At 33.7% G+C, this 14,231-nt stretch overlaps 1 protein-coding gene across 2 annotated transcripts in view; it reads left to right on the plus strand.

The window, feature by feature from the left end:
• LOC101887284 (protein sax-3) overlaps positions 1-14,231 on the plus strand; it is a 273,480-nt gene that overhangs the window by 202,795 nt on the left and 56,454 nt on the right. For both annotated transcript variants that reach the window (XM_059124601.1, XM_059124600.1), the window contains exon 3: positions 2,974-3,076. In XM_059124601.1, the coding sequence (XP_058980584.1) occupies positions 2,974-3,076 (103 nt within the window). The remainder of the gene's footprint in view (positions 1-2,973; positions 3,077-14,231) is intronic.

A 14,231-nucleotide genomic window follows, 5' to 3' on the forward strand; every position in this document is an offset into this window, starting at 1 on the left:
AAAAAAAGTGTTGTTAAGTCTCAGTCGCCTAGCTACAAGATAAAAAACCGCAATTAAGTCAAACGCCATAATTTGTACCTTTTTTTAAATCTAATTATGACCTTCAAACGGCCAATGAAACCGTCACATGCTGCCGGAATGTTGCTCTGTGGCATTTTGGCCCATTCCCGGCGAAACGCTTGCTTGAGGTGATCGACACATTGCCAACATTTATTTCCAAAATACTCCAGGCACAATAGTCCAACTGATTGGTATCGGGAGATTTTGGTGGTCATTGTGGGCAGGAAATTAAGCGAGGAACCTAATTTCGTAATCGTTCTTGTATGGCGCGTGCTGAGTGCGATGTTGTTGAGTCCTGTTAGAATGTCCAAGGTCTGCGGCCAAAATGTTTGCGTGTCCAAGGCTTTAATACATCCTCCAGAATATTTTCGCGATAATATTCGGCATTTATTCCGATGCCACGGTCAAACTATACCAGCGGAGAGCGACCATCGGCAGTTATGGCAGCCCATACCATCACCATTGCAGGTGCATGAGTTCTGGTGGCCAACTGAAGGTGCCCATTTTCAGCTGACCTCTTTGGCAAGTAAACACGATCATTTTGTTTGTTTAAAAACTGCTGGACAACGAATGTTTTCTCATCGGAGAAATAAAAATTTGGCAGTTCACCACTTTCGGCCAAGCGAAGCAACTCATTAGCTCTCTTGAGTCTATTTTCTTTCTGTTGCGGTGTATGTTCTTGCACTGTTTGGAATTTCAATGGCATCACCGCTAGCTTTATTTAAAATTTGCCGAATGGAATATTGCGATATGTTCAGCTTACGAGAAATTTTTCGGCCACTGCGACGCGGGTTTCGATCAAGTCTCTTCTTTACTTTTCGAATCATTTCTGCTGACGTTGCTGTTTTCTTCCGTCCACTTTCTTGCCGTCGGGCTACCCTACCAGTATCACGGTAACGAGCAATGGTACGAGACACAGAATAATTGTTCACATTTAAATGCCGGAGTGCTCTAACGATAGCCACTTGTGGTTTTCCAGCCAAATATAAAGAAATCACACTATCAGGCTAGAATTCCATCGCGAATAAGTTTTTTTTTTTTTGGAATTTCTCATTAAAATGCTTTAGAACGCCTGTAAACAATATAATGGGTTGTCACTGGAATACATTTAACAGCTGACTCGTCCGGCAGAAATGACAGCAGTCTGAAATTGGTTGTAGTTTTTTCATATCACCATGTATATGGGAACTATATCTAAATTTTGGCTGTTTATCAATTTCAATAGGGTTCGTTCCTTCGTATTGATGGGTACCTTTACTTTGTTTAAACAAAGTACATGGACAGACGGACGGACAGATGGACGGAAATGCAGAAATCGACTCAGAATGCGATTCTATGCAGATCATCAAAAGTAGTTATAGGTCTATCTCTTCCTTCTCAATGTTACAAATGTAAACCCCGTTTTTAAGTATTTTTTCTACAATTAGGTCAAATTTTACCAAATTTTTGTATCGAAAAATTATTAATATGGGTCTAAATTTTTATATAGATTTTTGCTGAAAATTTTCAGTACTTTGAAGGTTTCATCTCCAATTTCCGACCAAATCCACAATAATTAAAAATTGGAATATAAAAATATTGAATGTAGGACCACCACCACTAAACGACCATACTGCAATACATCCTGACTTCAAAGGAATTGGCTCCAATACCCAAACAAGTCCCTTGTAATTTTATGTATCAAAAAAATATTCCATTCAAAAAGTATGGAATTTTACTTTTCCCGTTTGCAACAAACCGAAATATTTGTCAGAGACCCCATAAAACTTCAAGTCGTAGTATATTGAAAGCTTAAAGTTTTATGTAAACCCGTTTGCCAAGGATGTTTGGTATTGAAGAAGGCTATATTGATCAACGTTTAGGCATAGTTCCCAACTGTTTTCCAATAAACTGTATGGGTATAAAAAATGTATTTCAAAATAAATTCTCAATAAATTTTCTTATGTCTTCTCTATAAGCACAAGTTTGGTCTTAACATAGATTGCTGGCAAAGATACCAAGTAATTTAAATGATTAAATGTTTTTTCCTTTTTTTTTTTTGAAGTAAATCTCATGGAAAATGCGTTCACCTTTTTTCTAATAATTTCAAGGAAAATATGTTCAAGTTTTTCAAATTTTTTCTAAGACAAGAGTAATAGCATCATTTTTTTTCATATGTATATTAATATATATTTTTATGTATCAAGATAATATTTCCCATTAAATCATAAATATATATATCCCTTCTTCGCAAAATCCAATTTCTCAACAAAAATATCATTAAATAAAAATGAAAATTATTTTCTCGCTCTACCCTCAAAAAACGAAAAAAAATATATTAACAACATATCCAAATGTTGCCATTCATTTGCCCAAAGAAGGGAGCGAAATGGAAAAAAGGACCAATGGATAAAATTGACACAAAATGTAGCGAATACAAATCGCAATACATTAAACTGATTTATTCTAATTTGTTATGCATGGCATAAGCCATCAATAAGATACCCTTTTTCGATATGAGGAAAACGTTCGAGGAAAATACAACGAAGACACCCACTCGAGCGATTAGATAGATTCACGTATTGCTCCTGCAAGGTTATAACACAAAATAAATATTACCCACGAAAACAACAACAACAACAGCGGGAACAACAACAACCCAAAATTTATGCATTTACCATTTACTTGTGAAAGGGGGAAAATTACAATATTTCCTCCTTATTTCATCCATTACGCTTTGCACTTGTGTCTTTTATTGAATATATATTCGCCAACCCTGCTCTGTAACTGTAAGGAAGGAAAACCTTTAACTTTAATGGAAAAATATTTTTATTTATTTAATTTTTTTTCTTCTTCTTCTTTTCTCCCTTTTCCTTCCTCTTTGCCCTGCTCGTGATTGCCAAAAAAATGAAACACAAAAATTGAAATCTTTAGGTGGTGAACTCACGTCGCGAAACGGATGCGGGCGTGTATTGGTGTGAAGCTAAAAATGAACTGGGAGTTGCACGTTCACGTAATGCGACACTACAAGTGGCTGGTAAGTATTCAAGGATTTTTGTTCTGGCTTTTTTGTTCTTGCCTTTGTTGTGTTGAGAAATACTTTAGTCTTGTACTGCGAAAGAATAAGCGAGGTAACACAATTTGAAATGGAAGAGAGACATTTAAGTTAAAAAATAGAGCTAAGATAAGAAAATGTTGTCAGGGTGATATTTAAAGAGCTTCTAAGGTTTGAAAATACAAAATATAAAACATTTTGATACAAAGATAAGAATTTGAAATTGCAAAATACGATGTGTAAAATAGGATCTCTTGTGGATACAAATACCTAGCGCCTTAAAATATATCCTTAACATATTTTTAGCCCCACGTTTAATAAGTGAGACTAAAATACCCTGACAAAAATAATTTGCGTTCGTTCTGACTGACATTTGACCAACATATACATGTATATACATTTGTATGTCAATTTGAGTAGGTCTTTGATCGCCTGAACTGTAATGAAATATATTTGAATTTCCATTAATTTTCTTACAAGCGGAATTCAGGCTTAATCTATCTCAATTTTGATTGACCTTCTATCTGCGCTGAAAAAAAACTTTTAAGAATCAATTTTAGAAACAAGACCCTGAACAAATTTTTGAAATCACCACGTTAGATAGTTTTGTCTAAATAAGTTCACGAAGTCATCGACATAGAATTAAGATGGCCTGCGATACTCTATAGGGAAAATATGTATAGGGAAGACCTCCAGTTATAGATATTAATTACCCACAGGTCACCTAGAGAGAAGACCTTCGGGACAAATCAAGAAGATAACTCCAGCTCTTTTAGGGAGAAAATCTCGATTTAATTTAGAGGAAAAACTTTAAAGTCGTATAAAAAAAGACCACCGAGACAAATCGAGACGAGAACAAAGAGAAGGCATATAGGACATTTAGGGGAAGATCTCGATGCCATTTGGAGAATAGGACATGCTAGTCGTATAAAGAGAAGACCTCTATATCATTAATAGAGATGACCTTAAAGTAACATCTATAGAGAAGACTAGGTCAAACCTTTAGGTCACATCTATAGAGAAGACCCCAGGTCATATACAGAGAAGACCCCAGGACATCTATGGAGAAGACGACTTCCTGTTATTTCTGGAGCAGATGTCCTCCAAGTCGTCTCTTGAGCAAATAATCTCTAGTCATCTCCAGGTTCTATATTGAGCATCATATATATATATATATATATATATATATATATATATATATGTATATATATATATATATATATATATATATATATATATATATATATATATATATATATATATATATATATATATATATATATATATATATATATATATATATATATATATATATATATATATATATATATATCATCATTATATATATCATATATATCATCTCTTGAGAAGATGACATTCAGTTTATCTACCGAGAAGATGACCTGCAGTTAACCTCTTGAGCACCTCCACGTCAGTTATAAAGAGAATATGGCCGGCACGTCATCTATATAGCAAAAATGACCTTTAGGTCATCTGTATGGAAAAATGATTTCTAGGTTATCTATATAGAGAAGATGATCACCAGGTCATCAGCATTGAGAAGATGGCTTCCAGGTCATCTACATAGAGAAGATTACCTCTAGGTCATCTATATAGAGAAGATTGACTCGATGTCATTGTCTTTGGAGAAGAATAACTACAGGTCATAGTCTTTGGAGGAGATGACCTTCAACTATAGAAAATATGGCCGATAGATGACTAAAAGAAACTTATGAAGAAAATTACTTCCAGATTATCTACATAGAAAAGACGATCTCCATGTCATCTGCGTAGAGAAGATAACTTGCAGGTCATCTAAATAGAGAAGATGTCCCCCATCTTTATAGAGAAGATTGCCTCGAGGTCATCGATATAGGGAAGAATACCTCCAGGCCCTTGTCTTTGGAGGAAAGATGATCGCCTTTAGAAAAGATAGCCAATAGACGAATGAAAGAAACTTAGAGATATTTATGAGTCTGTTTAGTTCCTCTTGACCTTTGTATGGATATATACCTAAAGAATAACTTTTTTTGATCTTTGATCGCCTAGCCCTCGAATTTTAATTGACCTCTGACAGATTCCTCCTCTTTTTAATAAGTTAATTACATGGAATACGTACAGTTATATTAAACTTAAAATATAGTTTGTATCACACATTTCATACCCCGAAAAACGGAGAGATTTTCCTTTTATGACATTTCATATTTTATCATATTTCCATTTTCATTTCACATTTTCCTAGAACATAAATTTAACCCAAGGTAACATCTAAGACATTAAAGTTGTCTTCATCTATTTTCTAGGAACTACAACCCCATCCTTAATATCATACCCCCATATCCAACCACAACAGCACCTCTTGAGGCCAAATATAGATTATAATCCTAAATATGTGGGCCAATTTATATTTGACTTTTGCCACACAAAATATTTTTTACCTTCATAAAATGAATGAAAAAAAAAAAAAAAATATCTTTAGGATTGGTAAACGTTTACATTTCAATATTTGCATAAAATTCTCGCAGCAAAAGAAAAGTCACGACAATTGTTTTTCATTTTCTTTGCTGCTGCTGATTCGATTGCCTTCAAATTGTTGGCATTTCCACCTAACATTTTTTTTTTTGGTTTTATTTTCTTTCTCAGTTCTTTCAGTCTATTCCATTCCCCAACATCCTTTTCAACGGTAAACCTTTTACATTATGGCATATCCACATTCCAAGTTGAGATTTTGTTTTCTGTCGTTCCTGTGTCTTCAGGCTGGCAACGAGTCTTAACATATCGTTAAATGTGTCAGTTTTGGTTCTTGAACATGTCAATATTTTGCAGGTTTTTCTTTTTTCCATTTTAGCATTCGATTTCTTTGTTGTTTTGTGTGTTGTGTTTTTTTTTATTTTTTTGTTCTTTTTACGAACCACATAAGCCCCTAGGGAAAATTGAGAATAAAAAAATGAAATTGGCAGGAAAAATGAAAGCAAAAAGATTCGACATGAAACCAAAACCGCTAACAGCAAATGGGCGGTTTAGAAATATTAAATATATAAATAAAAAGGGAGTTATTGTTGAAGAGCAGGGAAAACCAAAACACAATTTTCTTATTTCCTTAAGAAATTTTCGTATTAGAAATTTGATTTAAAATAATTTTATTAAAAATTTTTAAATTGTGAGGGATTTTCTGTTAGAGATATTGGGGGGTATTGAAGTTGTCCTTTTAACCGTATTTAAAGTAAGAAATATTTGAAATTGCTTATAACTGCTTAATTTTAGTGGTTTCGTAAGATTTTTTATGTTAAAAATTATACTTGAAATAATTTTATTATAATTATAATAATTTTGAAATGTTGTTGAGATACGATAAAAAATATCCAATTTTTGATACAAGTACAAGTACAACTTTTAGCATATAAGTTTTACTTTAAAACCGATATGTCCTGTGATGAAAACAAATCTGACTGAATCTTTCAAAACACAGAAAATTCGGGAGTGTCACTTTATAAGGGTCATACTATATGCTACTGCCATTTTTGTGATTTTATCACTTGAAAAATCACTTTCTTTTATTAGCCTTACTGTCTATTAATGTATATTTGCTAAACTTACACAGCAGGAAGGCCCTTGTTCCATATTTAAGATGTCCTGCTCTATCCCTTCCCTAAATACCAAATTTAATACCATTTAGTACTTTTTGTAATCTTTGATACGTTTTTCAAAATCCACCTCCATATATCAACCCCATCTCACAAGAAGTAAGAAAAGACCATAGTAGTACGTGCCCGACCAAGTTATACCCTACAAAACTCCCCCTCCGTCGTGCTGTTAGTTTTGACCAGGGACATTTGCCAATATTTACGATATTCTGAGAAGAGAGTTAAGGGCAGGGAAGAATTCTGGCATTTTTGATGACAATTGCTGACTAGCAGCAGCAATGGTCATCCAAAAAATTCCAGACTTCTTCCCTGCCCTTAACTCTCTTCTCAGGCGTGTCGATTGGCTTCACTTGTGTGATCAGAAATTTTTTTCTGTTTTTGGTTCAATATTTTGCGATCATCTCAAAAGCAAGAGGCCCCTCTGTATCTCCAAATTTAGACTCATATATATGATTTGCTTGTCTACCATTTTTGACTATATTCGTCAACGGAATCAGCATAAAAAAGCCAAAAGTTCGCCTATTTTGCATTTCGGATATCGCCTGTAAGTAATGCTGGTATTCGTGTCCCTTGGTTTCTATTTGTGATCTTTATAACGGCTGCAAAATCAGGAAAATTTTTAGTTGTTGGTCCATTTCAAACCTTTAATATATTGCGGACATCTTTAAAAACAAAAGGCCTAGCCCTTCTGAGCCTAATCCTACCCTTGAGAAATTTCGTGAGGATCGGACGATAATTGCAATATGTATATAATAACCCCAACCTGTGTTGTAAGGTGAAAAACTATTACGAAATATACACCTCAATATTAAAAGTCAAATTGAAAAAAATCGCATGCGATAAAAAATATGCTTACGCGCAGCCCTTAGCTCTAGTCCCATGTTACCTTCCGCTTCGATTGGTTTATAATTGTGATCTGTAGAGCAACTAAAAAATCAGAAAATTTTTCAGTTTGTGGTCAATTTCAAACCCTAAATATTATGCGGTCATCCCCTAAAGCAATAGGCTTCTATTCTGGCCCTAGCCCCACCTCCATTCTAAATTTCGTGAAGATCGGGCCATAATTGTGACCTGTAGACTGATTTAAAATTAACATGTACAGACGGACGGACGGACTCAGCTCGGCGGGATAGAAAGATCCACATATACTTTCCTATGTGGGAGACCAATATTTCGAGGTGTTACATTATTAGTTTTGTAGGGTATAAAAAGTGATCATATTACCAAATTTCAGATTTCCAGCTCTCTCCCTTCCTAATATACCAAATTCACGTACGTTTCGAACTTTTTAGCATATATTTCCTTCATCCGTAAACAAGGCAGTAACCCCAATATCTACGTATAAACATTCCACCTTCATCTATTTACGCGCACCCAAATTGTACTAAATTTAGTACCATTTGGTAAAATTCTTATACTTAGCACACATTTTAAAAACCTCCTCCTTACATCGAACCCAGTTTCCCAACTTGATTTATATACCAAATGTTGAAATTTTAATTCTATCCGTTCACATAAGACCAAATGGTACCAAATATTATTGCATTATAGTATTAAGCTATATAGAACCTTTATCCTACTCTGCATCAGTGACGTTCTGCTCCAATTTTAGAATTCTAACTCTATAAATTCGAACAAGAAAATGGATTATATTTTTAGTACCTTTTAGTACAATTATGGAATAAATATGTCAGTCACCTGACTCTAAGCAGCCTCCTCACAAATTTTAAGACATATCGGTAAAGCCGTTCTTGGGTTACTAAAAATGTTTATTTTAAGTATATAAACTAAAAAAAGTCTTTGTTTTTCCCCATGAACTTTTCCTAATTATTCTTTAAAAATGCAGAAAAAGGTGAAAACCACACCTCTTTTTTTCTTGTATTTCTTTTGAGTACATTTTTACACATTTTCCATTCTAGCCAAGTTGGACATGATTTATGTCCAGGTCTCAGTATTTTTTACTTCTACTATTTTTTCCATTGTCTGCTAAAATACAATTTGAATGGCAATAAAAAACATTGAAAATGCATAAAGACAAATGGTTGAGAGATTAAAAAGTGTATGCAGGAATAGTAAAAAAATGCAAAAGAAATGTAACCCAGTAAACAATATGGTAAAACTACTTCTACTAAGCAAGTAAAAAAGCAGCTAAGAAAAATTTCAAAATAAATCCCATCGAAAACTAACGCTTAGATTAAACCCGTTATATGGGACTAGTAAAGGCGTGGACCTGGTTTATTTATTTTCTGCCAGTGGCTGTAATAAAGATTTCGAACTTTAACCACGAAATTTGAAACAATTGAGGTAAATAATGTCGCCAAGATCATCAAAATACCGAAAGTCGGGAGATATCGTTAAAAAAGTACCCATTACAACATTCAAATTCAAAAATTGAAACATTTCTGCCGTATAATGTCTCTAAAATGATATAAATGCCAAATATAGAGAAGTAACGTTATATGGGGGCTAAACGAAAACGTGGACCGACAAAACGCATTTACGAACTCAACCTGCCTACTGGCAAAATACACATGTGTGCAAACCTTTAGCCCTCTATCTAAATTCGTTCGAAAGATAGTGGGTTTTCAACAGACAGGTGGACGCTGATCCAGAATATATATATATATATATATATATATATATATATATATATATATATATATATATATATATATATCTATATATATATATCTATATATATATATATATATATATATATATAGATATATATATATATATATATATATATATATATATATATATATATATATATTCTGGATCAGCGTCCACCTGTCTGTTGAAAACCCACTATCTTTACATTTATATATATATATATATATATATATATATATATATATATATATATATATATATATTTATATATATATATACATTTACTTTGTAGGGTCTAATGTGAGGAGTTACAAACGGAATATACCCTGCATTTTATGGTGGAGGGTATAACAAATGGAATTCTTTTAGCTTCATAATAGGTGTGAGGTTGCGGATGAGTGTTTACAGTAATAATGGCGTATATTAATGACAACACTCATACTCATTAATATACAGGGTTGTCCATATTTGACGGACCCAACTGGCAACGCCATAACTTTTGACAGAGATGGCACATCGCTTAATAACATACCGCGTTGAAGCGTCAGTCCAAGCAGATTTTTACCATGAACCAATACACGCCAAGCGAGTGCTCTGAAATAGTTGAAATTTACATTCAACAGAAGAAGTCAATTGTGAAAACTCAACGTGCTTTTAAAACATTAAAAAATGTGAGAAGTACGCCTTCTAAGAACACCATTAAGCATTTATACGAAAAATTTTCGACTGGTAAGGCTCTTTCTAATCCGAAGAGGCCATATAAAAGTCGACCAAGGCGATCGGCCGAGAATATCGCTGCCGTACGAGCCAGTGTTGAGAGGTCCCCAAGAACATCCCAAAAACTCCGTTCTCAGCAGTTGGGCATGGCTCGGTCTACTTTACAACGAATTATCCGCATTTTGTTCCCGTACAAAATTCAATTGACGCAAAGAATGCTGCCTGCGGACAAGCCTCGTCGTTTGGAATGGGCCCAAAGGGTCATGGGTCCGTCGAATAGGGGCAACCCTGTACACCATTATTAATGACATGTATAATAATGTTATATCCTTATATACTACTTAAAATGTTTCAATATAGGCCGACAATTAGTATTTTTCTAGTATCAAGAATCATATAAATCGGTACAGAATCAGACCTTCAATGTAGCTTAAAGAAGAGGATATCCATAAATACCCCCCAAAAAGGTGCGTTGGCTTATGCGTTTCAGCCTCTCCCTCACACTGGTCATTGCATTCATAACATTACATATAGCATCTCTCTTCCACCATTCTAGTCTCTCATACCACCACCAACAAAAAAATCTGCTTACATTAAATGCAATAGAATGACAAGACTGATTTGCAGAAGTGACCACAGTTACGTGGCAAGGACAACAAATCTTTTTTTCCGCCGCCTGATTTCCACAAACTGACACAGAGTGGAAAAGCAATGCAAAAATTTCCACCCAGAAAAAAAGATTGTGTGGGATTTATATTTTTGTTGGTCCTTTTCATTTTATTGTTCGAATTTCAGTCTAGTCATAGGTAAAAGAGTTTGTATGGAAGAATTTCCGGTTGAAAAGAGATGAAAATCCCAAGCATTGTCAGAGAATATGTATGCGAATGAGAAAAAAGATGAGAAATAAGGAGAGAAGTTGAGGTTTGTGGTGAGTTCCATTTCTTTCGAGAATATTTTCTAAAAGTTCATAAATCATGTTGATTGTGTGGGGGAATTGTTGTGGAGGAAAAGTAAAAAAAGAGAGATTAAATTTACATTAATATAGAGTAAATATTTTGGATTTTATAGTCTAAACTTGAAAATATTTTCATAATTTCAGTTCCGAACAAAGTTTTCCCATATATTCCTGAAAACGTTTTCGATGTAAAATTAAAAGGGTAAATACAGGCTATAATAGGACGGGATCGACCATGGAATACCTTACAACACTATTATTTACATTAAAGTTTATATGGATTTAATCACCCTTGAACTGGAACAAGACAATGCTAAATTCTTTGGCCATATTTGTTATATTTACGTCCACTGTCGCTTCGATCGGTCTATAATTGTGGCCCATAGAGCACTACAAAATCAGCAAATAAAGATAGTTTTTGATCCATTTTATCCCCTCATACTCGTATGGGAAGAGTTATATAATGTCGAAGGTTATTTTGGTCCGAAATTTTAACGCTCAGGCAAGTCAACAATGGGGTCTCTTTCGTCCTTTTTTTAAATTAAAATATGGTTAAAAACACTCTGTTAACTGGATCGTAGCAATTCAAATACAGTGTAAAATTATTACTCATAAAATTCTCCAAAATGATAGAATTCTTCCCTGTCCTTAACTCTTTTCACAGGCGTGTCGATTGGCTTCAATTGTGTGATCGGAAAAACATTTCTGTTTTTGGTTAATTTGAACCCCTAAATATTTTGCAATTATCTCCAAAAGCAATAAGCAAGTATCACCAAATTTAGACTCATCTATATGATTTGCTTGTCTACGATATTTGACTATATTCGTCAACGAAATCAGCATAAAAAAACCAGAATTTAGTGGTACATTGTACCCGCTGTCCTAAACTCTAACTTTGTGCGAGATTTCGTGTCCTTTGGTTTCTATTTGTGACCTTTAGAACGGCTGCAAAATGAGGAAAAATTTTATTTGTTGGTCCATTTCAACTCCTAATATATTGCGGACATCTTTGAAAACAATAGGCCTAGCCCTTCTGAGCCCAACCCTACCCTTGTGAAAATTTTTGTGAGGATCGGACAATATTGGCAATACTTATATAATATCCCCAACCCGTGTTGTAAGGTGAAAAAATATTACAAAATATTATAAGTCAAATTAAAAAAATTGCATGCGATAAAAAATATGAAAATATAAAAAATGTCACAAAATCTAAATTAACATCATTATTGGCATATTTTTCTGCGATTTATTTAGATTTTATACTTTTATGTCAAGAGGGCAATCTGAATTAACAAAATTTGTCAAAGTCGGACTAGCCATTCTTGAGATATAAGCATTCTAACATTCTAAATATAACCGATATATTTACTATCGACATCTACGTAACGGTCAGAATTGACCTTTTCGTCTATTTGTGATTTCGGCGGAATTAAAAATATTCGCGGTTTAATGAAAAATTTGACTTTTATTTAGCACAAATTTTGTGGCCTATTTCACCCACTAAATATTACCCGATGATCATCAAAATTGGAAGGCTTCTGCCCAGCCCTAAGCTCTGGCCCCTTGCTAACTTCCGCGTCGATTGGTCTATAATTGCGACCTGTAGAGCAACTGCAAAATCAAGATTTTTTAGGTTTTTGGTCCATTTCAACCCCTAAATATCATGCAATCCTGTACTTAGTCTGAATAATGGAATGTTTCAAATCGATTTTTCTGAAGGTTTTAGGCCTGAGTTTTTCAAGGTCTACATATAGCTTTGACTATGTGCAAACGCGCTCCAATCTTTTCAAATGTATATCGCAATAGTTTTTCTTTAAAGCTTTAAGAAATCATAGGAAGCTTTGAGTTACTTCAAGAATCAATGATTTTTGGTATAGTCCCTGCATGAGGGTAAACTTCGGATTCATTTTTTTTTTTTACAAATTTGTCATATTTTCCGTTTATTTTCGACAAATTTTAGTATTTTGTGTTCCTACTATGAAAAAGTATTAATATTGGTCCATATAGAGATGTGCCAATCTTGTTCAATCGAACGGACGTAATTCCTAATCTAGTTCCGTGGACTCGGGTCGTGTGTATGAAAACTCAAGATAAGAGTGATATAAAATATATATGACATCACTTATACGTTAAGGAGTACTGAACTTGTGACTAGATTGACACAATTTTGGGTCAACGTTTTAGTGTATCGATTATCGATTTAGCCAATCGATTTTGCTGAAAATATGTATTTTTTTCCTTTTTTCCTAGAAAACCTTCCGACAGAAGACATAAAATATAGGTATATTTATTTATGACTATATTAGACTTTCAACTCAATTTTTGAAGGACTGTTATTTATATTCTAATAATTTACTTAAAATATATAAAAGAAAGACATCTATTTAATAGCCATCTGTAAAAGTATATACCTCGATCTCTACCCGTTCAGAGCATTTAGATTTTGGTCCATATGAAGAGAAATTTATAAATTATTTGTACTAAAGGACATTCAACTAAAAGAACTCCATCTATACTATAACACTGTAGAAGTTGGTGGTGGTTTGTTTAAAAAATATATTTGTAACTTGAAAAGCTGGCACGCTATGGTAGCAAGTTATCAAAATTCGAACTCGGTTACAGCTTTTCCACTTCGGCTCTAATTTCTTCCTAATATACCTTTGATAATGGTTTATAGTCATACCCGACAAGCCACTGAATTTTCTTATAAATTATTCGTTTTGTGGTCTTAATGTCGGCTACAACATTCTACAAGTTGGTGGTCCTAGAGCGTTATTTTGTTAAAGAAAAATATATTTGTAACTGGAAATGATAGCACACTATGTCTTCCTAATTCGGAATAGTTTATATAGCCGTTTCCGACTAACTCCTTTTCGATTTTTTTATAAATTCCTTTTTCTGGTCCTTCTACTGGCCAACCCAAGATTGCTGCACATTTTCTTTTTCATATCTATTTTCCAGCTATTTTCTCGGACATATTTGCATAAATAATCACCCACCAGCAATTTACTTGTACGCGTCGCATTGAACAATCTTTGGACAATTGTAATTAGAAAACTGCAATAAATTAAGACAAGCAGCAACGGCGAATGAAATGAATCTCATAACAATTTACAAAAAACTTTCTGCATTTCTTTGTAACAAATCTCCAATGGAAAGAAAGACATACGAAAATGAGAAGAACTGGGGAAAAAATAAGGGATATTAA

Source organism: Musca domestica, unplaced genomic scaffold (assembly GCF_030504385.1).
Source record: "Musca domestica strain aabys unplaced genomic scaffold, Musca_domestica.polishedcontigs.V.1.1 3, whole genome shotgun sequence".
Lineage (NCBI taxonomy): Eukaryota > Metazoa > Arthropoda > Insecta > Diptera > Muscidae > Musca > Musca domestica.